This window comes from Schistocerca nitens, chromosome 1, assembly GCF_023898315.1.
Source record: "Schistocerca nitens isolate TAMUIC-IGC-003100 chromosome 1, iqSchNite1.1, whole genome shotgun sequence".
Classification (NCBI taxonomy): Eukaryota; Metazoa; Arthropoda; class Insecta; order Orthoptera; family Acrididae; genus Schistocerca; species Schistocerca nitens.
Window position 1 is genome coordinate 175,710,283 of NC_064614.1, and position 26,201 is coordinate 175,736,483.

Below are 26,201 nucleotides of genomic sequence, written 5' to 3' on the forward strand. Positions count from 1 at the left end.
ATTTAGTAATCGCGAAAGCGTTACGAAGATGATAGATAAACTCCAGTGGAAGACTCTGCAGGAGAGACGCTCAGTAGCTCGGTACGGGCTTTTGTTAAAGTTTCGAGAACATACCTTCACCGAAGAGTCAAGCAGTATATTGCTCCCTCCTACGTATATCTCGCGAAGAGACCATGAGGATAAAATCAGAGAGATTAGAGCCCACACAGAGGCATACCGACAATCCTTCTTTTAACGAACAATACGAGACTGGAATAGAAGGGAGAACCGATAGAGGTACTCAAGGTACTCTCCGCCACACATCGTCAGGTGGCTTGCAGAGTATGGATGTAGATGTAGATGAAGATGGACCCAACATTGTGTCTGAACCCTCCTGCTAACAACAACAGCGACAGAGTGGCCCCTTGTACTACATGTCGCCTATACACCTCCTTGAGGTCCGCAGAGTGAGTGGGGAGGGGGGCGTTGTTTTTCGCGCAGCACAGCGGTGTGCGGAAGGCAGCCGGCACAGTGGCAGGCGGTGACGAGCGGCGAGCGGACGGCCCGGCGAGACGCGGCGGGTATCGGTTCTCGGCGTAACCGGAGCCGGGCGCGCGCTCTCCTGTTACCGGCCGGCCAGCATCCGGTAGGGCCAGCCGCCCAGCGCCCACCACGCACACACACCGCTGCGTTTACCCGCGCCACTGTCAACACCGCCTCCCGGGGCAGCCGCTCCCGGGGACCTGGCCGTCTTCCGGTGCTCCCACCTGCCACGTCGGGGGAATACGGCCGGTTTACCCACGTGAATTACGTCCATGTCTAAATAGCGACCGCACGCTGTTCGGCGGAGGATACCTGCTGCCACTACTCCTATCATTTTCACAACAAATGACCCTGACTTTGAGCTCATACTCTGGTTACGTCGCGTGACAATTGACGTTACTTTGTACCACGTCGGAATCGTGGATATGTACAGTTTTATTTGGTGTATGAAAATTACATTTGAGTTGAAATACGCGGTAACTCAGTGGTTAGCACACTGGACTCGCTTTCGGGAGGACGACGTTTCAAACCCATCCAGATTGAGGATGTCACATAAAACACCTTTCGGCCGTCTAGCTTCGACATTTATTTTATTTGGCTACCAGTTTCGGCGATTTACTGCGCCATCTTCAGGCCCCTGATCGATATGTACCGAGATTACACCTCGGTTCTGGTCAAAACAGGGCCCAGCAATACTGCTAATAGTAAACTACTGGCCATTAAAATTGCTACACCACGAAGATGACCTGCTACAGACGCGAAATTTAACCGACAGGAAGAAGATGCTGTCATATGCAAATGATTATCTTTTCAGAGCATTCACACAAGGTTGGCGCCGGTGGCGACACCTACAACGTGCTGACATGAGGAAAGTTACCAACCAATTTCTCATACACAAACAGCGTTGCCTGCTGAAACGTTGTTGTGATGCCTCGTGTAAGGAGGAGAAATGCGTACTATCGCATTTCCGGCTTTGATACAGGTCGGATTGTAGCCAATCGCGATTGCGGTTTAACGTATCGCGACATTGCTCCTCGCGTTGGCCGGGATCCAATGACTGTTAGCAGAATATGGAATCGGAGCGTTCAGGACGGTAATACGGAACGCCGTGCTGGATCCCAACGGCCTCGTATCACTAACACTCGAGATGACAGGCATCTTATCCGCATGGCTGTAACAGATCGTGCAGCCACGTCTCGATCCCTGAGCCAACACATGGGGACAACAACCATCTGGGGTCCGCAGCTCGTGGTCGTGCGGTAGCGTTCTCGCTTCCCGCGCCCGGGTTCCCCGGTTCGATTCCCGGCGGGTCAGGGATTTTCTCTGCCTCGTTATGACTGGGTGTTGTGTGATGTCCATAGGTTAGTTAGGTTTAAGTAGTTCTAAGTTCTAGGGGACTGCTGACCATAGATGATAAGTCCCATAGTGCTCAGAGCCATTCGAACAACCATCTGCACGAACAGCTCGGCGACGTTTGCAGCAGCATGGACTATCAGCTCGGAGACCGTGGCTGCGGTTATCCTTGATGCTGCATCACAGACCAGAGCGCCTGCAATGGTGTACTCAACGACGAACCTGGGTGCACGAATGGCAAAACGTAATTTTTTCGGATGAATCGAGGTTCTGTTTACAGCATCATGATGGTCGCATCCGTGTTTTGCGACATCGCGGTGAACGCACATTGGAAGCGTGTATTCGTCATCGCCATACTGGCGTATCACCCGGCGTGATGGTATGGGGTGTCATTGGTTACACGTCTCGGTCACCTCTTGTTCGAATTGACGGAACTTTGAACAGTGGACGTTACATGTCAGATGTGTTACGACCCGTGGCTCTACCGTTCATTCGATCCCTGCGAAACCCTACATTTCAGCAAAATAATGCACGACCGCATGTTGCAGCTGCTGTACGGGCCTTTCTGGATACAAAAAACGTTCGACTGCTGCCCTGGCCAGCACATTCTCCAGGTCTCTCATCAAGGGAAAACGTCTGGTCAATGGTGGCCGAGCAACTGGCTCGTCACAATACGCCAGTCACTACTCCTGATGAACTGTGGTATCGTGTTGAAGCTGCATGGGCAGCTGTACCTGTACATGCCATCCAAGCTCTGTTTGACTCAATGCCCAGGCGTGTCAAGGCCGTTTTTACGGCCAGAGGTGGTTGTTCTGGGTACTGATTTCTCAGGATCTATGCACTCAAATTGTGTGAAAATGTAATCACATGTCAGTTCTAGTATAATATATTTGTCCAGTGAATACCCGTTTATCATCAGCATTTCTTCTTGGTGTAGCAGTTTTAACGGCCAGAAGCGTAAAATAAGTTTGGAAAATTAATGGCTTATAGGTGTTTCATTTGACATCCTGATCGAACAACAGAGTCCCACAACCATCTCTGAAAATATGGACATACACATCAGATTTAGGTTTCCGTGATTTCCCTAAATCGCTCCAGGCAAAGGCCGGGATGGTTTCTTTGAAAGGGCACTGTTGATTTCCTTCCCCATCTTTCATACAGTGCGGGCTTGTGCTCCGATGACGTCGATGTCAACGGGACGTTAAACTCAATCTTCTTTCCCTCCAGTATTTGAGAAAGAGCGAATTTTTTCCAGTGTTTTTCGGGCTCCTTGCCGCAATCGGTAAAACGGAACCCTTATAGGACCTCTTTGTTGTGCGTCCTTCTGTCTGACTGTCCGTCTGTCTTTCCGACTGTCAATAACCCTCCTCCTTACGAGAAGGTAGTTGTGTCAAGTTGAAATTTATGTCACATACAAAGACGTACAGTCCCTCGGCGTTGTAAAAAGTTGAAGCTTTTAAGGGGCTGCGGAACGCCCTATACTTGCAATGTTAAAATAACGCTTATAAATTACATCTTTCCTCAGAAAGTATTTGAGGTAGGAAGTTGAACTTTTGACAGATTATTTATTGGAATATGGGCTACAATTTAACACAGGGATTTTACAAAATTTTAGTTCAGTTATTAAAGATGATTTTTTTCAATTGTAATGAAAATTCACAATATTTTTTTGCAATTTTTTATTTATATATTCAAAAATATACAGTTTTTTGGAAAAAGGCTGTGTTAAATTATGCAGAAGGTACTGTGTAACACTTACTGAAAGTTTGAAACAAATATGTTTGGAAGATCCTTAGAAAACATGTAATTAGTATGAGAAAATAAAAGTTTTGGGAATCTAGCGACAAAGATTGGATTAACTTTTTAGTGCATTCCAGGTCCATAGGATGGATTATCTTCATCCTCTGCAAACTCCTTCTCCAGATTCCTCTTGTTCCTCCTCCTGTTTATTCTTGCTTGTATTTGTAGACTCTTTACAGCCCTGTCTGCAGCCCGAAGGCGTTCCTTGTCTAAAGCAAGCATCGCTCGTACCATGTTAGAACCTATCTTCATTCCCATATCTCTAAATACCTTTGGCTTTCCAATATTTCTCCTTTTCTTAAAAGCCTTCAGAGGATTTCTAATAACTTTACTTTTACTCATTATTATACTTCAACAAAACAGAGACTCAAGAAACAGAATTAATTACGAATATTTTCGAGATAACGCCAGAGTAAATAAACATGAAACAATCGACAATCACACCAGCGATATATATTGAACCATCACAGGTTAGCCACAACACATACTTTATCTCACATCACTAAAATATACCTGATGAACACGGACGTTAATAATAACACCATTTGACAGCAGTTTAACAGCGACACAGTGGGTCACGCCCATGTAGAACACATTTCAAAAAAAAATTTAAAAATAGTTGTAGTCTTCGGAATTGAATAAATTATATATCTATTAGAAGATTCAGAAAACGCAAAAAAGTAAAAATTGAACTTTTCATGATTTTGAGCCTTTTCGGAGCCCCTTAAGTCAACGCAGTCAAAAGATACGGCCATCTGTGTTACATATTTGGATACTCGCAAACATGGGGCATTTTATATAATAGAGAAAGAGTGCACTTTGTGCCCACATTGATGAGGTACGTACGGCGAGAAGAATGGAATCGAGCAGGAGCTTACGGCGTCGCTCAGTAGGTGACGCTGTTTAGGCAGCAGGCTGCAGTACTCACCGGACTTGCCGACTCTCGCGCTGCCCAGCACCACGACCCGGATGCGGTTGAGGTTGGTCATGGCGCGCCGACTCGCTCGGTTACCCAGAGCCTCCTCGCATCACCACACGGGCACCGCCTGCGGCACACACCACGCACACACACGTTGATGTTAATGCAACGGCCCGTCTCCGACTCTACAGGGTAACGCCTCTCCGGTACGGAGGATTATCCGGATGAGGCGTCTCGGCTAACAGCCGTTGTTAGTCTTAATGTAATTGCTTCGGTCCTTACCTTTGACCAGCACAGTCTGGCCGTGAACTCTGACGGAGGAACCTGAGGTAAGGGATCAAAGACAACAACAATCAACAACCTCTTACACAGTGCAAACAGTGGCAATCATGAAGGCTGTCATGTACTCTTTAAGGCTGTACAGTCAGAATATTTTCATTATTTCTGTCAAGGAGCAGTCACTGGGACAAACAAAGCAGTAAATTTGTTATGGACACAGTCTGCGAAGGTATGCTGTCGAAAGAATAAATATATTAATCTGCATTCAATAACTTCGACGTGGGCATTTGTGTGACTAAACTGTAGGTTACATGGGAAGCTACTACACTGAAGCACCAAAGAAATTCGTATGGGAATACGTATTCAAATACAGAGATATGTAAATAGGCAGAATACGGCGCTGCGGTCGGCAACGCCTATATAAGACGACAAGTGTCTGGCGCAGTTGTTGGATCGGTTACTGCTTCTACAATGGTATGTTATCAGGATTTCAGTGGGTTTTAACGTGGTGACATTGTAGGCGCACGAGCGATGGGACACAGCATCGCCAAGGTAGCGATGACGTGGAAATTTTCCTGTACAACCATTTACGAGCGTACCGTCAATATCGGGAATCTGGTAAAACATCAAATCTCCGACTTCGCTGCGGCCAGAAAAAGAGCTGTAAGATCGAGACCAACGACGACTGAAGAGAATCGTTCTACGTGACAGAAGTGCAACCCTTCCGCAAATTCTTGCAGATTTCGATGCTGGACCATCAACAAGTGTCAGTGTGCGAACCATTCAACGAAATATAATCGATATGGGCTTTCGGAGCCGATGGCCCATTCGTGTACCGTTGATGACTGCACGACACAAAGCTTTACTCCTCGCTGGGCCCGTCAACACTGACATTGAACTGTTGATGACTGGAAACATGGCCGGCCGCGGTGGTCTCGCGGTTCTAGGCGCGCAGTCCAGAACCGCGCGACTGCTACGGTCGCAGGTTCGAATCCTGCCTCGGGCATGGATGTGTGTGATGTCCTTAGGTTAGTTAGGTTTAAGTAGTTCTAAGTTCTAGGGGACTGATGACCACAGCTGTTAAGTCCCATAGTGCTCAGAGCCATTTGAACCATTTGAACCATTTGACTGGAAACATGTAGACTGGTAGACGAATCTCGCTTCAAATTGTATCGAGCGGATGGACGTGTACGGTTATGGAGACAACCTTATGAGTCCATGAACCCTGCATGTCAGCAGGAGACTGTTCAAGCTAGTGGAGGCTCTGTAATGGTGTGGGTCATGTGTTGTTGGAGTGATATGGGACCCCTGATACGTCTAGATACGACTCTGACCGGTGACACGTACGTAAGCAGCCTATCTGCTCACCTCCATCCACTCATGACGATTGTGCAGTGTGATGGACTTAGGCAATTCCAGCAGGACAATAAACACCTCACACGTTCGGAATTGCTACAGAGTGGCTGCAATAAAACCCTCCTGAGTTTAAACATTTCCTTGGCCTCCAAACTCTCCAGACATTACCGAGCATACCTGGAATGCCTTCCAACCTGCTGTTCAGAAGAGATCTCGAGCCCCTCGTACTCTCACTGACTTATGGACAGCCTGCAGGAATCGTGGTGTCAGTTCGCTCCAGCACTACTTCAGACACGTCGAGTCCATGCCACGTCGTGTTGCGGCACTTCTGCGTGTTCGCGGGATATCAGGCAGGTGTGCCAGTTTCTTTGGCTCTTCGGTGTATATCCAGAGCTTACCTTGATATCAAGTCACCATGCACAGACTTCTTAAATCAATTAAAATTCAGATCCCAGTGGGGAAGAGATATCGTAAGCATAAAACATAAATAAAGGTAAATATTATGGTTCGTTTCCACCCCTGAGACCTCACTTACCTTCTATTCACATGTCGGCACAGCGCAGAATTATAGGAGAGGATAAAAATATGGAAACACTGGAAATACATTAAGATGCATAATATGGTGTAGGACAACAATTGGCATTCGAAACAGCTGCTAATTTTCTCGGAATGAATAAATACAGACCCTGTACAGTTTTCCAGTAAACCTTACACCGTTTTCCTCCAAAATAGTGGAGATGGGTAGCAATAATGCACCCTTCTCTCCGAAGTACGCCACAAAGGCTAGTTAATATCTACACCTGGTGACTTTGGTGGCCAGGGGAGGTACAAAAATTCATCCTCACACTCAAAAAGCCCGTTTGAGGAGATGCGAGCTGTGTGAAAATAGGTCTTGCCCTCTTGGAACACAGTATCACTATCGGGATACGAATACTGTACCATGGGACCGACCGGATCAGCCATCCTGGTCACGTAGTCCTTGGCAGTAATGCGTTCTTCGAGAGTACCTTTAGAGCCCATGGAATACCACGATAAGGCGGCGCAAACCGTAAACAAATCCCCACCATTGGGACGTAAATTCGCTCAGAATATGAAACAATGTGAAATTAGACTTTGTTCCGTAGCTCCATAGGTCAGATTTTATGCCTTCGGCACCACTTTTCCCGTTACAGTTTCCATGGAAGAGAGCGGGCTTTTATTGAGTGCTCCTATTACATTTGCTGGGGTGTATATCAATTACACCGCACATGCTAGATACTGGTGAAATTATGATTACAATTAGTACTTTTATTTACAGCGAAAAGTTGTTAAACAATGGCCAATACGCAATTAAAATGGAAGTTGTCAGATGGATACTAACTACAATACTACCCATACAGCCGCAAGCCACAATCCAACATCACACTACGAAAATAGAAGGTGACTTATGCTCCCCCTGAGGATGAGCCTGAAACTCTAGAAAACTAGTTTATGGGAATAAACAAATATTTTAAAAAGTTACTGGTCGCAGTGGTCCGCATAAAAAGTTTTTATGCAGTCTGTTATTTTTCACGCTAATTTCGTGAATCTACAGTGGAGTGCGATGCCATTTGCATGTTGTTATAAATGAACAAAGAAATAAGGGAATAGAGTTTGTGTTTATTTGGAATATAATAAGATTTTCTCCTCCATGAAGAATCGAAGTATCATCTGTTAAACCGATCGTCGTGTAACATCTAACACTTAAAAAACACACCCGGTAAAATTCTAGAATTTCATCCTGAGTATTCTAACTTAGCCTGGTGACATGGGAATCTATGCCGATGGTTGTTCCTTGGCATCTCGAAAGTGTGCTCGAAAGGAGAAACGGCGGCGTACTGCCTGCTAAAACAGGATATCTGGCTGATAAAACTGGGTCATATTTAATCAAAAAGTAATTAATTTCGAAATCCTTATTGGGTTTGAATCTGCACTAAATTGCTCTTAAAATAATGAAGATTCTTAATAGGATTTTTCAGTATCGAATCTGACTGGCAGAAAATGATTATTGCCTTACAAGTAACCTGCACTACTGATCTTATTTTTGCAGGCTACTGATTCTCAAACATAATATACAGTCTGTTAACATACATATTTTTACTCTAAATATAGCAAAATAATATGGAAGCGGACAATCTGTGATATTCTACATAACACAAAGAAATGAAATGTAAGTTATTATTTTGTAGCCATACGGAAATAATAAAGAATTTAAAGAACCACAAATTAAACACACCTACCATTGACATCCACTACTATTGACCGCAGCGTTCCTTGATACTTTATTGTGTGGTACGTAATATAGTATAACTTTACACTGATATCTCCAGTTATAAACATTTTGTAAATTGCTATCTTCAAAATTCGAAGGCTTTATTAACAAACATGTGAACAGTAAATATGTGTTCTCTTTTTCTTTTCTTTAATAAGGTAAAGTATTTGTATGGAGTGTAGCAACGTATGGAAGTGAAACATGGACGATAACCAGTTTGGACAAGAAGAGAATAGAAGCTTTCGAAATGTGGTGCTACAGAAGAATGCTGGAGATAAGGTGGGTAGATCACGTAACTAATGAGGAGGTATTGAATAGGATTGGGGAGAAGAGAAGTTTGTGGCACAACTTGACTAGAAGAAGGGATCAGTTGGTAGGACATGTTTTGAGGCATCAAGGGATCACAAATTTAGCATTCGAGGGCAGCGTGGAGGGTAAAAATCGTAGAGGGAGACCAAGAGATCAATACACTAAGCAGATTCAGAAGGATGTAGGTTGCAGTAGGTACTGGGAGATGAAGAAGCTTGCACAGGATAGAGTAGCATGGAGAGCTGCATCAAACCAGTCTCAGGACTGAAGACCACAACAACAACAATAAGGTTTTGACACCTATGACTTCTTTTGTTCTTCATAATACGTTACGCTAGAAGTCATATTCAGTTTTGCGCTCTGAGTTCAGATCAACACATCAGCATCAATTAAGCTATCTCACGAAATTTGATATTAATTTGGTATTAAGAATTCCAATATTAAGAATTCAAACAGTAAATCATGCCAACTATTTGACTTTGATAAGATTGTGTCACTTAAAACACATGTAAGTCATTGTAAATGCTACTTATCGTGTCTGTTCACATTGCCGCACCAACACTAAAGTGTTTTCAGTTTGCGGGGTGTGATACATGAAGTAGCTGAGTACATGTGATTGATCGTGATCAAAGCTTTGAAACTGGCCCCTCGAGAGCGTATTAAGAACAAATGGATTCACTAAGTACTGTGTCCGTACGTATCACTAATTGATCAGCCTGATACGTTTTTGTAATAAGGTGTGTACACCGTTAACCTGAATAGCACACTTGGATAACACACTTTTGGGGTGATTTCTCGCGTCTCTACTGGATGTGCTCACTTTTCGGACTCTGAGAGTGCGCGAAGTTACACCGAACCCGGTTTCCGTGGGGAGACTCACATACATTGTTCTCTCCCTCCCTACGTGCCTCTGTGCGTGTGATTTTCTCATTTTGTTTACATTTTTTCAGCACCACTAGTTCATCATTTTTTATCGCTGCATCATTTCCCTGGGGTTTTTGATATAGTTGACGTCAGTCTTAGGTGTGCTCTCTCATCTGTAACGACTTCGGTTAACCTCTTTATTTCATCATTACGATTCTTCAAATGTCGTTTTCCTGTGCACCTCAGTACATAAGAGGCCTTCAAGTAATATTCCGCAGGGCGTGTGACCGCGTCGTATGTGATAACGGCCACTAAGTTACGATAGCACCTTACGCCGGATTCTCCCATAGCAAACAATACAGTTTAACATCAAATATTTCCGGCAATAAGCATCTGCAATCCCTCCACCCTGGTTCCTGTCACACAACACACGTAGCATGCAGGAAACCTACCCATTTCAAACAATAGATGTACATAAACAAGTTACGGTAACCACAAATAGTCAGTCAGGGCTGCCTGCAGTAAAAGCCAGTACGTCGGAATTTTTTCACTTATGGCGCTGTTACACTCTCAGAAGAATTTTACTGAAACTTCAATAGATTTTCAGACATGCTTCTTTCGTTCCCGCTAATTTTGCACTGGTGGGGAAGGAAGGATGGAAGGAAGATTGGATTTAACGTCCTGCCAACATCGAGGTCATTAGAGACGTAGCACAAACTCGGATTGTACCAAGAATAGGGAAGGAAATCAACCGTGCGCTTTCAAAGGATACTGTAAGACCTTCGGTACACACACCATCAGATTATTTGACTTGTCGCTCTAACGAAGTAGGCGAGTGTCAGCAATATGTCTCGTGGTCTTATCGTGGCGTGTTTATCTTCTGCCGTTACGTCAAACGATAGAAATGCCACTTGCACGCTTAGAGTAGCAGATTGACGGTGACCAACTTTAACAATCATAAACCTTACTTAACTTGATTCTGGATGCTATTTACAATTGACAATCTGAAGTTCCTTTGGTCTTGGTACGTTAATCTTATTCTCACATATCTCTGATACTTGACAAAGTGTCTATTCACTTATCTTCATGGCTATGTACAGACTGAAACTTGACTATAGACTGGTACAGACTAATGCAGACTGACTAATCGGAGGTCTATACACTCGTTATAATACCTCGCGCGTTCAGGTATCACTGCGCGAGTGTGATCCGCGAGGAGAAAAGGTTCTACGTTAGCAACAATCTCTTTGGTTGCGTTACATGTTAATACGCGGATCGGCGGAAGCAGAATTTGGTCCGTCTCTAAGACAGCGCCATCTCGTAGCGCGAAGACGGACGAGCGCTGCGCCTGCGCTGTTGTGCTTAGCGGGGCGCGCTCTAGTGGGAAAGTTGTGTATGCGCTGACTACGCGGAACTATGTACACAACAGGAACCATGGAGGCATTTGCTTGGAACGATGTCGGAAAATCACGGAAAATCTAAATATGGATGGCTGGACGCGAAACTGAACCGTCTTTCTCCCGAATGTGAGTCCACTGCGCCAGCTCGCTCGGTTTTGGCGGTGGTACGTGGGTTATGGACTGTGGTCCGTAATAACGTGTAACATCCTCACATTTGATCGTTTGCAGAGGGTCACATGCGTGCGCGCGTGGCTCCTCGAGCGATTGCTTTCCAGGCTACGCAACGCACCGCATTCCCATTGTCATGCGAGGCCACGTGTCGCCGGGCCGCTATCAACGTCACCGGCGACCCGGTTGTCCATACTGCGTGCCGCGGCTGGCCGCCGACGCACCCCAGGACACGGCAGGTCTGCTGTCACAACGCTTGCTCACAACAGCTATCGCAACAGGCAAGGAAGCCACTGACTTCTGTGGATGAAGCAGCAAATATGGAACTGTAACGGGTGGACAACGATATGGAATAAATGTTATATTCCGATTTCCAGACTCTTTCCTCTAATTTTAGCTAGTCAGAGGCCAGAAGAGGTAGCGGCTGTGCCATGGACATAAGTTGCGACAAAAAGTCTCGTATGCGGCCTGCGAGCAAAATACAAATGAAGAGCACTTCTTCTATTACTGCTGAATGGGTCGCTTGAAATGAGCAGATCACTGCTTGTACAACAAATTGTATTTGACGCGTGCTGGGCGTAGCCAATCTTCAGACGTCATTTAAAATGTCTTCATACAAAGTATAGCGTCACATGCATACGGCCCGAACATCAGTGCTCACCGCTAGCTGTGCTGTTGGTATGAATCGATTTGTTTTTCTGTTTGAGTGTTTTCTCAAAAATATGAGTGAGTCAGTTTTCAGAGAGAGGCAATTCAATATATATATATATATATATATATATATATTTTTTTTTTTTTTTTTTTTTTTTTTTTTGGGTTGGCTCTGAGCACTATGGGACTTAACTTCTAAGGTCATCAGTCCCCTAGAACTTAGAACTACTTAAACCTAACTAACCTAAGGACATCACACACATCCATGCCCGAGGCAGGATTCGAACCTGCGACCGTGGCGGTCGCGCGGTTCCAGACTGTAGCGCCTTTAACCGCTTGGCCACCACGGCCGGCTTTTTTTTTTTTTTTTTTTTTTTTTTTTGAGGAACCTGATTAACAGTTAATTCTGTTGCTTTCTCGCTAGTTAGTTTAAGTGGCTGGGTGATAAGACCTGCGTTAATCTGTCAGGAAAAAAATTCCATGGTCCTAGAGAAAACCGTGGAATACAAAAATGTAAGGCGATGCATGGATTGAAATATTTGTGCAACAAATATTTAGAACTTTGGATTAATTACTACGCTGAGATGAAGAGGATGACAGAGGAGGAAAAATTGTGTCGTTGCGAATCAGACCAGTCAGAATACTGATGTAATTGAAACAGGCTGTGATATTTGAACAATGGGGACATATTTGCAGGGGAACATTCCACAAAGTAAAAGGGAAGAGTAGTCTAACGTATATATTTCAGGAATTGTGTGGTTTCCACACAAGAAACTATTGTATTCACGAGTTGCAGCACCAATGATTCAAACGGCTCTGAGCACTATTGGACTTAACATCTGAGGTCATCAGTCCCTTAGAACGTAGAACTACTTAAACCTAACTAACATAAGGACATCACACACATCCATGCCGGAGGCAGGATTCGAACCTGTGACCGTAGCAGTCTCGTGGTTCCGGACTGAAGCGCCTAGAACCGCTCGGCCACCGCAGTTGCAGCACCCTTTACTGTTGATTTCAAGTGAGCGTCACGCTTCTATCCTCTGCCAGAGGGCGGAGGTGACTACGAATTTCATCATGAAGTGTGCGTATGACACTTCATATAGCAAACCTCACTTTTCCCAGCAAAGAGAAGGATTTGTCGTCCAAATCTGTCGTGCGAGATGTGCAGTTGTACCTCGCCTGTTACATGTCGTGTAAGAACAGAGCCGCGAGAGGTTGAGAAGGAAGTAAGGTTTAATGAGGAATAGCACTGCGGTTGTGGGAAACAATACCGCCCACGCGTTTTCCACTTCAATGAACCGTAATGTGTAGTGCATGGTATGAATGATATGAAGTGGCCTTTAGGATGGAAACGAGGACATTATTTGTTCCTTATACTTTCTCAGATTGTCTCCCAAAGTTCTTTCCGCATTCCTGGCTACCATCCAATATAGGTATACAAGCAACGAGAGCAGTCACCCTGTACCTCCATAAGCTAACTGTGATTTCCACATTTCTCTTCCTAACAGCATGAAAGAGTATCCTTTGAGCTCATAGAAGATAAATTCGGTACTTTTTACGCTTTCAGGGGGTCACATTAATGAGCAGAGAAAATACTTGGCTTTCGATTACTGTTTTGATAGACCTGAATGGAACTTTCCTGAAAAAATAAGCTCATACACCAAATAAAAAAACTTTCATTACGTCACTCAGAGGAAGAAAGGCTTGCTGCACGATAATGATATTTTCGAAAATGGAATGTATTACACTCGCTCAGACTAATTGCTTCTTGGTGCTACTAAAGCATAAAATCAATAAAAGGCGGAGAAACTGAATATGGAGAGGAAAAAGAAATTGAAGAAAAAAAATCCAAAGCAATTGTACATTTACTACATAGGTAATTGCGTATAAAGTAAAACGTAAGGAAGGGCACACAATTTTACGTACCACCACGGATAGGTGATACGTTAGGAGTTTCCTACCTGGAGAAAGGAAATAAAAGATTAGACGAAGAAATACATTTGCTGCAGCTCATAGATGACTGGGCTGTTCAGTGGCTTAGTATTTACGGAAATTTATACGTATAGCGAAAGGTTACGACGTACTACAAAAGGAAAACATGAAATTTTATATCAATAATGACGCAAGTTAACAGTAAATAAGAGATCAATTCCGTATGATTCAGCTATGGCACAGTTTAACCAACACTGTCAATGAGGTACCAACAGGGTTTAGATAGTTTAACTGTAACGGGGTAACTGAGCTACATGACTGTGGCCCTTTCGCATACGTCACAAAAGTTCAGAATAAATCGCGCTAAGACAGTACGTCAAACTGTAAATTCCGCCCTTTCAGAGTTCTTCCATTTATTGGCTCTTTGCATATGTGATTTCAATTTCACAATATCATTTTGCATTTCAAAATTGTTACGAAGGTCTCTTTATTGCTATAGATTGCTTGGAAATTCTGTTTGGTCTGCTGTATATTATTATTATTTTCGATTATTCCCATTTAAGAGAGCGTTTGAACTTGAATTCCATTATGATGATTGTTTATGTTTTTCCTGAGCCCAAATTTTCTTCATATGTTCACTGTGTTGTTTCTTTCGCTCCGCTGTCCATTTGCATCCTGGTCCCTTCTGTGTTGTGGTGTCAAATTTATGTTTTTTGATGATGTTCCTGAATTCTGTTCTATTTTCTGCATCGTTTACTGTTATGTGTGCTTGTCTGAGGTCCTCTTCAACTTCTTTTATCCATTTTGTTTTTCCCCTGCCTGAGTTGATGACATTAAGAATTCGCTTTGAAATTCTGTTTTCATTCATCCTGTGGATATGTCCGTAGAACTGCATTCTTCTTTTCCTTATTGTATCCGTAATCTTTCTGTGTGTTTATATGATTCTGATGTTGGTCTCTTCTTCCAGATTCCTTGCTCTTGTATCGGGCCAAAAATTTTCCTGAGGATTTTCCTTTCTTGTTTCTCAGTTTCTTTGATTTTAGTTTGCCCACCTATTTGTGTTGTTTCAGATGCATACAGTGCCTCCGGAAGTACGACAGTGTTGTAGTACCTCAATTTTGCGTTAATGGATATGGACTTTTTGTTATAATAGTTCCACGTGAGTTTATATGCTTTCTGCAGATTTTTTATTCTTTCCTCATTGGCCTTTAGGTTGATCCCTGATGGATGGATGATTTCTCCCAGGTACTTAAAATGTGGTACTTGTACGATTTTCCCATGGGTTGTCACAATAGGCAATTTGTCTTGTGGCACTCTTTCTATGTACTGGGTTTTCTTATATGAGATTTGCAAGCCAGTTCTTTGTGCAATTTCGTGTAACTTCTCTATGGCGTTGGTGGCTTCTTTTCTATTATTTGTGAGGATTGCAAGGTCATCCGCAAAAGCCAAACACATCACATTGAATCTATTATCTTTTCTAATGCCAATTTGGATTCCTTTGACTTCTTTTTCACATGTCCTGATAATTTTTTCAAGAATGATATTAAAGAGTAATCGTGAAAGTCTGTGACCCTGTCGCACTCCAGTTTGGATTTCAAATGGTTCAGAGATATCCCCCATAAATTTAACCTTGGAGACTGTGTCAGTTAATGTTTGCCGAATGATTGCTCTTGTCTTTCTCTCAATGCTGAATTCATCCAGCGTCTTGCAGAGCGCTACTCTGTCTATTGAGTTGTAGGCCTTTTTAAAATCTACAAAAGTGACCACTGTGTTTCGGGTGTTTCTCATCTGGAGAATCATTTTCAGATTCCAGATTTGCTCTATGCATGATCGTCCCTTGTATATTATTATTATTGTTGTTGTTTTTATGTCATATGAGAATTGGAGGGAAGACTGTTTGCTGTTGCATCCTCTGAAAAACGCCGTAAATGTGGCAGGCGAAGTTTATCGCAGCGCTCAAAGCTTCTCGGGGCTGCGATTCAGAATGTCGGTAACTACCCGTTGGCGCCAAGCCTAACCGTTATAAATTAGTAAGAGGTGCTTTAGAACTCGGCAGCGCGCAGTTTCAAATGCTAATCCAACCATCTAAAGTTTGGTTGTCCCTGGTTTCCCTAAATCACTCAAGACAAATTTCGCGATGGTCCCTTTGAAAAAGACACGGCCGATTTCCCTCCTCATCCGTGCAACAATCCGATCTTATGATCCATTTGTAATGACCTCGATGTCAAGGAAGGAAAATTGGGTTTAGCGTCCCGTTGACATCGAGGTCATTAGAGACGGACCAGAAGCTTGGATTGTTTCAAGGATGGGGAAGGAAATCGGCCGTGTCTCTGCAAGGGAACCATCACCGCATTTGCCTGGCGTGTTTTAGGGAAATCATGGCAAACGTAAATCTCGATGGAAGGACGCAGGTTCGCACCGTTTTCCTCCCGAATGCGACCTCCATGTCGACGGGACGTTGAACCCTAACCTTGTTTCCTTCCTTCATGTATCATTTCGTGAATTTATGATAAAGTGCGCGTTGGAATCCTGCCCGAAACAAATTTTTAGCTAGGTTTCTTATCTTTGAGACCGTCATACTTACGAAGAAATCTCAGTACACTGCCTTGAGATTGAATGTCACGTCATTCATCATTTCACTAGTTAAGTACAAGGCGAGACCTTTCGCAGTTGATGTCTTCACAACTTCTGTTGTTGACACAGTCCAACTCGTTATAGCGCCCGAAGGTAACCTCGGATATATTGATTGATGAGAGGGTAACCTGTAGGTGACCTCCGGACAGTCCGGAACCGCGGGACTGCTACGGTCGCAGGTTCGAATCCTGCCTCGGGCATGGGTGTGTGTGATGTCCTTAGGTTACTTAGGTTTAAGTAGTTCTAAGTTCTAGGGGACTTATGATCTAAGATGTTGAGTCCCATAGTGCTCAGAGCCATTTGAACCATTTTTGCCCTCCGGAACAAATGGTATATGGGAACGTTGACGTTCACATGACTTAACTTTCCCGTCATCTTCTCAAAGGACGATTGAAATGATCCCTGGGTCTGAAGAGAATTTTACCGAGGGAACAGTACTGCGAGGTACCTCGTTGTGATAATAGTGCTGACATCGTTATTTCTAGTGCCGTTTCGTCCAACTTCCATTCTCTATTAAGTCCAGAAAATAAGAACACGACTTACATTACAAACAATATATGACTGTGCGATTCCTTGTAAGTTTAGTATCGTTTTCTTGATCCAACTCTTCTTGAAGTTCCGCAAGTAATTACTTTACATAGCTTTCCGGAGAGGAAAAACTTTGTCACTTTCAGAGTGGCACATATGAGGTGATACGTATATCTACGAAGAAGTGATGAAACCAGTCCATTCCATAATAGGCAAGAAGCAGAAACCGTTTCAAAGAGCAGGACGCTGACTTCCATCTTCTAATATTCAGTAAAGCCCTTCTCGTCAGTTAGTGTAGGATTTATCACTTGCGTCTTCTGTGTTCTCTGCCTGAATGAGACAGAGCTACAGGACAGACAAGCGGCATTCAAAGATACGTGACCTCGAAACTTCGGATCCTAGAAAGTTTTCATAGAACCTTTCCCTCTCCTCAGTTCTGCAGACATATGTATGATAACAGTATATCTGCTACTACAGCGGAGTGTGCGCTGGTATGAAACTTCCTGCAGAGTGAAAATTTCATTCTGGAAACATCCCCCAGGCTCTGTGTCCGCAATATCCTTTCTTCCTGAAGTGCTAGTTCTGCAAGGTCCGCAGGAGAGCTTCTGTGAAGTTTGGAAGGTAGGAAACCAGGTACTGGAGGAATTAAAGCTGTGAGGACGGGGCGTGAGTCGTGCTTCGGTAGCTCAGATGGTAGAGCACTTGCGCGCGGAAGGCAACGGTCCCGAGTTCGATTCTCGGTCCGGCACACAGTTTACATCTGCCGGAATGTTTCATATCAGCGCACACTCCGCTGCAGGGTGAAAATTTCATTCTCTAAATTGTAAATAACTCGAAAAAAAGGGCTTTTCGGACATACGTTTACAGGAACCTTTTGTGTTGTATCGCTGTAAGGAGCGTATCCCCAAAGTAATTGTGAAACACACTGTATATCGAGAAAAGTGGCGGATCAAGAACAGAACCTTGTGGCACTTTCAATTTATGTGATTCCTGTCAAATTCAAATCTTCTCAGTGTATTGAATATAAGCGTCACACACGCTTACAACAGCCGAGCAAATCAGCTATTGCAGAACATTGCCTTGACACCGGTCATCCTATGGAATACAACAACACGGAGATTCTGGCTTGCACGTCCAGCTCTTGGGATAGAGTTATTAAGAAAGCTGTTGAAATCAGACTATCAAGCAACCTTATTAACAGAGATGGTGGATTTTGTTTAAATGCTGCTTGGAATCCGGCTCTGTCTCTCATCAAAAAACAGAGGGACAGAATTAGTGCTACCTCACCTGTTGATTAATAGTAACTATCGATATCTCTGATGTTGGTTATCTTTGTTTGTGTTGACACTTGTTCTGTGTGTGGTGTCTTCCTTGTTTCTCCTATGTGAACCGAGGTATTAAGTTTGCTTGCACATTTCTTCTTCCTTGCATTTGTGCCCTGTCGAAATATCGGCGGTGTTCGACGACGTCACCCGGCAGCAAACCCGTAAGTTATTTGAACTTCTCAGTATTTGTTGGCACTGGCAGAAATGCTTCATTTTCGTTTTTGACGCCATTTGACTACTGATTCTCTAAAGCAAGACTCTGAGTCCCTAACCAATATTTCACTCTGCCATAAACTTCGTATACAAACTAAGGAATTTACTAAGATCAACCCACAGTTTTCTCGAACAAAGAGTTGTCAGAATCAACGCAGTCCTCTTTTAAGTATTATCTAGACTAGGGCTTCCCAAACTGTGTTCAACGGGACAGTGGTGCTTCACGAAACGTAAGTGCTCCGGGAAAAACTATTAATAACACGGTGCTTTTTCCAACGATACTAATAACTGTTTTAAATTTTATTCTGGTTTCTGAATTACTAAGGCAACGGCCTTGCCGCGGTGGATACACCGTTACCTGTGAGATCACCGAAGTTAAGCGCAGTCGGGCGTGGTCGGCCTTTGGATGGGTGACCATCCAGGCCGCCATGCGCTGTTGCCATTTTTCGGGTTGCGCTCAGCCTCATGATGCCAATTGAGGATCTACTCGGCCGAATAGTAGCGGCTTCGGTCAAGAATACCATCACAACGACCGGGAGAGCAGTGTGCTGACCCCACGCCCCTCCTATCCACATCCTCCACTGAGGATGACACGGCGGTCGGATGGCTCCGGTAGGCCACTCGTGGCTTGAAGACGGAGTGCTTTTTTCTGAGTTACCAATTATGATTTGAAATTGAAGTTATCACTGAATAAAACAAGTTTATATCGTTTCTTAAAATTCTAATAATTTTCAAAATAAACAAGGTTTTCCATTGCAATGATAGGATTCCGACGGAGGAAATGTTGGGGAACCCCTGGTCCAGACGATGGGGTTGTCAGACTAGCTGTGATGAGTAACAGGCCGGTCCGAGCACACGCCGCGTACTGCTGTGGAAACGCGCCCCTCGTCACTCGCAGTCGGCCGGCTGACGGCTGTTCCGCAGGCTGTAAGGCAGCCAGCGGATTCCTCCGGCTGCGGCTAACAGCTGTCTGATGGCGAAAGCAGCCACGCGACCATCCTCGCCCAGCGGAACACGGCGCCAGTACAATCGCTGTCAGCGCGCGGCCGGAATAACAAGCAGCCGCCCGCTCGTCTCCCCCACGGCGGAGACCGGCACTCCGTCCCACCGCAGTACTTCACACGCACACCATTCCGGGCAAACGTACACCTTCCCTAAAACTTACTCCAATGCAGGATAGAAGACCGGGTACATCACTGGGAGACCCTAACTACGGAGATTCTGGAAACTAGGGAAGAACATTAAAGTGCTATCGATGATAGTACATCACGGAAAGTCTTCGAGTAAAACAGAAGTGATTTCAGGCGTTCCCCAAGGTAGTTTTTAAGGCCCTTTGCTGTTCCTTATCCGTTGTTGTGGTCTTCAGTCCTGAGACTGGTTTCATGCAGCTCTCCATGCTACCCTATCCTGTGCAAGCTTCTTCATCTCCCAGTACTTACTGCATCATACATCCTTCTGAATCTGCTTAGTGCATTCACCTCTTGGTCTCCCCGTACGGTTTTTACCCTCCACGCTGCCCTCCAATGCTAAATTTGTGATCTCTTGATGCCTCAGAATATGTCCTACCAACCGGTCCCTTCCTTTTGTCAAGTTGTGCCACAAACTCCCCTTCTCCCCAATTCTATTCAATACCTCCTCATTAGTTATGTGATCTACCCATCTAATCTTCCGCATTCTTCTGTAGCAGCACATTTCGAAAGCTTCTATTCTCTTCTTGTCCAAACTATTTATCGTCCACGTTTCACTTCCACACATGGCTACACTCCATACAAATACTTTCAGAAACGACTTCCTGACACTTAAATCTATACTCGATCTTAACAAATTTCTCTTCTCCAGAAACGCTTTCCTAGCCACTGCCACTCTACATTTTATATCTTCTCTACTTCGACCATCATCAGTTATTTTGCTCCCCAAATAGCAAAACTCATTTACTACTTTAAATGTCTCATTTCCTAATCTAATTCCCGCAGCATCACCTGATTTAATTCGACTAAGCCGGCCGGTGTGGCCGAGCGGTTCTAGGCGCTTCAGTCTAGAACCGCGTGACCGCTACGGTCGCAGATTCGAATCCTGCCTCGGGCATCGATGTGTGTGATGTCCTTAGGTTAGTTAGGTTTAAGTAAGTTCTAGGGGACTGATGAACACAGCAGTTAAGTTCCATAGTGCTCAGAGCCATTAGAACCAGCCAATTCGACTAAATTCCATTATCCTCGTTTTGCTTTTGTTTATGTTCATCTTATATCCTCCTTTCAAGACACGGTCCATTCTGTTCAACTGCTCTTTCAAGTCCTTTGCTGACCCTGACAGAATTACAATGTCATCGGCTAACCTCAAAGTTTTTATTTCTTCTCCATGGATTTTAATACCTACTCCGAATTTTTGTTTTGTTTCCTTATCTATATAATCGATTTGGGTGACAATCTGAGCAGCCGTCTTCGGTTGTTTGCAGATCACGCTCTCCTTTATCGACTAATAAAGTCATCAGAAGATCAAAACAAACTGCAAAACGATTTAGAAAAGATATCTGAATGGTGCGAAAAGTGGTAGTTCACCCTAAATAACTAAAAATGTGAGGTTATCCACATGAGTGCGAAAAGGAACTCGTTAAACTTCGGTTACACGATAAATCAGTCTAATCTAAAAGCCGTAAATTCAACTAAATACCTAGGTATTACAATTACGAACAACTTAAAATGGAAAGAACACACAGAAAATGTTGTGGGGAAGCCTAACCAAAGGCTGCGTTTTATTGGCAGGAGACTTAGAAAATGTAACAGATCTACTAAGGAGACTGCCTACGCTACGCTTGTCCGTCCACTTTTAGAATACTGCTGCGCGGTGTGGGATCCTTACCAGGTAGGACTGACGGAGTACATCGAAAAAGTTCAAAGAAAGGCAGCACGTTTTGTACTATCGCGAAATATGAGACGGAGTGTCACAGAAATGATGCAGGATTTGGGCTGGAAATCATTAAAAGAAAGGCGTTTTACGTTGCGACGGAATCTTCTCACGAAATTCCAATCACCAACTTCCTCCTCCGAATGCGAAAATATATTGTTGACACCGACCTACGTATGGCGGGACGATCACCACGATAAAATAAGGGAAATCAGAGCTCATACGGAAAGATATATGTGTTGATTCTTTCCGCGCGCTATACGACATTGGAATAATAGAGAATTGTGAAGGTGGTTCGATGAACCCTCTGCCAAGGACTAAAATGTGATTTGCAGAGTATCCACGTAGATGTAGATGACACAAAATTTATTGAAAATGCAATTTTTTGTTACAAACGCGTTAAGTAACTTCTCCTATTTATGTATGAAAAATTATATCCTCAATATGATCACCCAACGCCACGCGGCAACGAGAAATGCGTTCATTGAAGTTTTCTACGACGATTTCTGAAACATCTGATTGGATGCCACTAATAACGCTTTTAATGTCATACTTCAGTTGGTGTACTGTTTGTGGTTTGTTCGTGTACACTTTTCATTTCGCAAATCCCGTCAAAAAAAAGGTCACAAGACGTAAGATCGCCGTACCTGGTTACCACGCAAAGAGATAATTTTTTGAGAAAACTATTGATTCATCAGAGTAATCGTTTCACGGGATGTCTGACATGTCGCACCATTTTGCTGAAACAAAACGTCATTTTCATCAATAGGAGGAAAAGCCAGTGAGGAAGCTCGTTCGGTAACGGTAGCTGTTCACAGTGACGGCAGCTCATCATCATTTTCAAGGAAGTACGGGACGATCACTCCTCCTGCCCAGAACCCACACCACTCAGTCGTGCGTTGTGGGTACATCTCATCATCCACAGTCACTAGCGAGATTTCTTTACCCCAAATTCTGTAGTTCTGCTTACTGACGTACCACTGAGGTAAAAATGGAAATGCCGAGTGGTCTGCCGTCAGGTAGACCGTTCGTTCAAATGGTTCAAATGGCTCTGAGCACTATGGGATTCAACTGCTGTGGTCATATGTCCCCTAGAACTTAGAACTACTTAAACCTAACTAACCTAAGGACATCACACACACCCATGCCCGAGGCAGGATTTGAACCTGCGACCGTAGCAGTCGCACGGTTCCGGACTGCGCGCCTAGAACCGCGAGACCACCGCGGCCGGCAGACCGTTCGTCTGGTGCAAGTCTAGAGTTGACGCCACTTCGGCGACTTCCATGTCGATGGGTGTGAAATGATGAGGATAAGGACAACACAACACCCAGTCCTTGAGCGGAGAAAATCTCCGACCCAACCTGGAATCGAACCCGGGCCGTTAGATATGACATTCCATCACGCTGACCACTCAGCTACCACTGACGCGAAAGTACGCCTCGTCTGAGAAAATTATTCGTTGTGTGAAGTTTTCATTCTCAGCTTATCGAGCCAAGACCCACTGAGCAAATCGGTGTCTCCTTCCAGGGATGATCTCATCAACCACGACTGCGGCTATAATCTTAACAAGGCATGGGGACCAGCACTGAGTTTAATTAAGGAGACCCTCAGCAAAAAAAAAAGACAAACAGAACATCCACAAAAAATGAAATGATCGTTTGGCATTGTTGGCCGTGTGCAAGTCTTATTTCAGTCGACGCCACATTGAGCGACTTGCGTGCCGGTGATGAAGATGAAATGATGACGAGGACAACACAACACCCAGTCCACGAGCGGAGAAAATCTCCAACCCGGCCGGGAATCGAACCTGGGCCCACTGTATGGGAGGCAAGCACATTACCACTCAGCTAAGCACGCGGACAGATCTAAATCAATGCCACTATTGACGCCGACGCCAGCGTCTACGCGACCGCCTACACATGGACTGTTCGGTCATTAAAAAGTATATACAATTACTGTTGTTATTTTGTACTGAGTAGAACGTTCTCCTTCGTGGTCAGAGGGAAGATTTTCCTGTTGTTATTGATAATTTTGCAAATTTTTATGAAAAACAGAAACGTGTTTCATGTAAGTTCGACAAAGTACTGAAGCGATGTATGATATATTTTTGCTTAACAGTTTTTTTTTTAATTTTGACTTTTTGTGAGAAAATTGCGTTTTATAGTGATATACGATAAATTTGCATTGTTTTCTTTATTTTTATTACAACACCCCACTGTTTCATGTTACAAATCAACAATTTTCGAACAAAACTCGAATTAAACATTGAAAGTTTTAGTTTTGCTAAAAAATAATTTTAATTATTAAGTAACAGACAAGACGATAACTATGTAGAACAAAAATGTTCCGTTGGTTACCTGGTCATTTATATATCCTTACTCAATTTCTAGACAGTTCACCGCCTCCGGTTTTTAAGACTATCTAGTAAGTCACTGGTCGCAGAAAGTGATCGCTTTGAGGTAGCGCCCGGCAGGTATGCAACACATCCAACGTACAGGAAATGTGGGTACTACCTTAACTGACCAAAGCTACTAGCAAACCTACCGTAGTCATCTTTTACCCACGGTACCGTTCGGTAATTTTACAACTCTTGTCGAGACTGAATATTGAAAGAGAGAAATCCGTAAACAAGCAGTAGTCGAACTCTGTATCAAATGAAGCGGTCTGATAGCTTCACGTGATAACGGGAAGTGGCGGTACGTGACCGCGCGCATACAGCGCAGATTCCGTCTGAGGTCGCGCCATGTTCACTCTAGCTTTACGCTGTGTTCCGAGCTGTGAATAACTGTATATACTAGCCAGGTGCTGTAACTCAGTCTCCATATCAATTCTGCGGCTTGGCCGGGAATTCGAATCACTGTCGGACACAAGGGCGTAGATCACTAGTTTTATAGCGTTAGCTAAGCCAGGACAACTGAACCGTTGTCCGACTGTACTGAGGGAAAACGATCGCTCCACTTAGCGTTTTCGTGCTTGAAAGGAGTATTGCAGCATGACTATTCTTCTGCAGTTGTGGCACAGAGATATACCGTGTTGTCAAGTATTCAGCATACGGAAGGACACAGTGTTAGTTGGGAAAACTGAAGAGACTGCGGATACTACGGAATCTTCCGAAGTCTGGTTGTCCTCAAACCCACACCAGTTGGTACAACTGACACACAGATCGAACCTGTTTCAAAAGACTTGATGAGGTCTCGATTATCTGCTCCTAAGCAGCTACCTAAAGGGTCAAGATGAAAATTGTTACCAGCGTTGACTAACGGAATATACTCCGGATGCTGGCAATATTATTTTGAATGAACAGGTTTGGCGTTATCTTCAGTCTCTATTAACGCATATTGCTTGCATGAGAAAGATTCATCTCAGTTTTCTGCTCGTCATTTTGCCTTCGCGATTTGTAATTTGCCCAGTGATTAAATTCAGTCTTCCTGCTCGCTCGCGCACACACGCGATGCCGGAACTTGGGAGGATATCATCTACTTTCGCCCCAGCAGATTTTCGCAGCAGGGGCTTTCGGCGTAATGTGTTGCAGAAAGCGTGTGATAGAGACTAACCCCGACTGACCACACCGAACAGCGAGGAAAGGAATGAGAAACGTGCGTAGCAGCATGGGTCAGAGTAAAAACACCGGCTCACAATTTTCAATTATTGCATGCTAGAAAGTCCAATCTAGTACATTACAGCTCCGGTGAAAAGCGTACACGAGGAACAGAAACTCGATTTGCGGCTGTCGATCTGAGGGAATCCTTTACAAACAACTTTTGCTGTTCTTGTCGGATACCACTGATCTGTACATGTACTTTGCCATTGGGGAAAGTTACTCTTCATCATGTTGTACTTTAACGTATATTTTTATCAGTTCTGGAATACAGGATGATAGCAATGGTTTTTTCACGTTTGACTCCCTACATATGAGATCTGGACCACCTATTGTAGAATTTCATTGTTTTCCGCCTAGACAAGAACGATATATCCACGTCTGTTGCTACAAATATTCTTGGAAATGGACAATGCTCGAAACTGTTCCCAGTTCAGAATACACACCTATGTCACCATACATACTCTGCAACTCACCACATGGTGCATGGCGGAGTGTACCTTGTATCAGTACGAGTAATTTACGCTGGCTGGAGTGGCCGAGCGGTTCTAGGCGCTTCAGTCTGGAACCGTGCGACCGTTACGGTCGCAGGTTCGAATCCTGCCTCGGGCATGGATGTGTGTGATGTCCTTAGGATAGTTAGGTTTAAGTAGGTCTACGTTCTATGGGACTGATGACCTCAGACGTTAAGTCCCATAGTGCTCAGAGCCATGTGAACCATTTGCGTAATTTCCTTCCCTGTTCCACTCGCAAACAGAGCGAGGGAAAAACTACCGTCTACATGTCTCCGTTCGAGCCCCAATATCTCTTATTTTCGTGGTCCTCACTTGAAATATATGTTGGTGGCAGTAGAATCGATCTACAATAGGCCTCAAACGCTAACTCCCTAAATTTTCTCAGCAATGTTACTAAAAAAGAACGTCTTATCTTTATGGATTCCTACTTGAATTCACGAAGCATTTTCGCAGTGTTCAGGTGTTAATGCAATCTAACGGTTACAAATATAGCAGCTCGCCTCTGAATTGCTTGGATGTCTTCCCTTATACATGGTTGGGATCCCGAACACTCTACCAGTACTGAAGAAAGGGTCGCACTAACGTTGAAGGACATCACACACTTACATGCCGGGGCAGGATTCGACCGTAGCGGTCGCTCG

The 26,201-nt window shown here is 44.1% G+C and overlaps 1 protein-coding gene across 2 annotated transcripts in view; it reads right to left on the reverse strand.

Annotated features, from left to right (window-relative positions):
• Positions 1–26,201, reverse strand: part of LOC126244856 (ras-related and estrogen-regulated growth inhibitor-like) — a 619,627-nt gene that overhangs the window by 569,896 nt on the left and 23,530 nt on the right. For both annotated transcript variants that reach the window (XM_049948271.1, XM_049948270.1), the window contains exon 2: positions 4,604–4,721. In XM_049948271.1, the coding sequence (XP_049804228.1) occupies positions 4,604–4,664 (61 nt within the window). In that variant the 5' untranslated portion in view covers positions 4,665–4,721. The remainder of the gene's footprint in view (positions 1–4,603; positions 4,722–26,201) is intronic.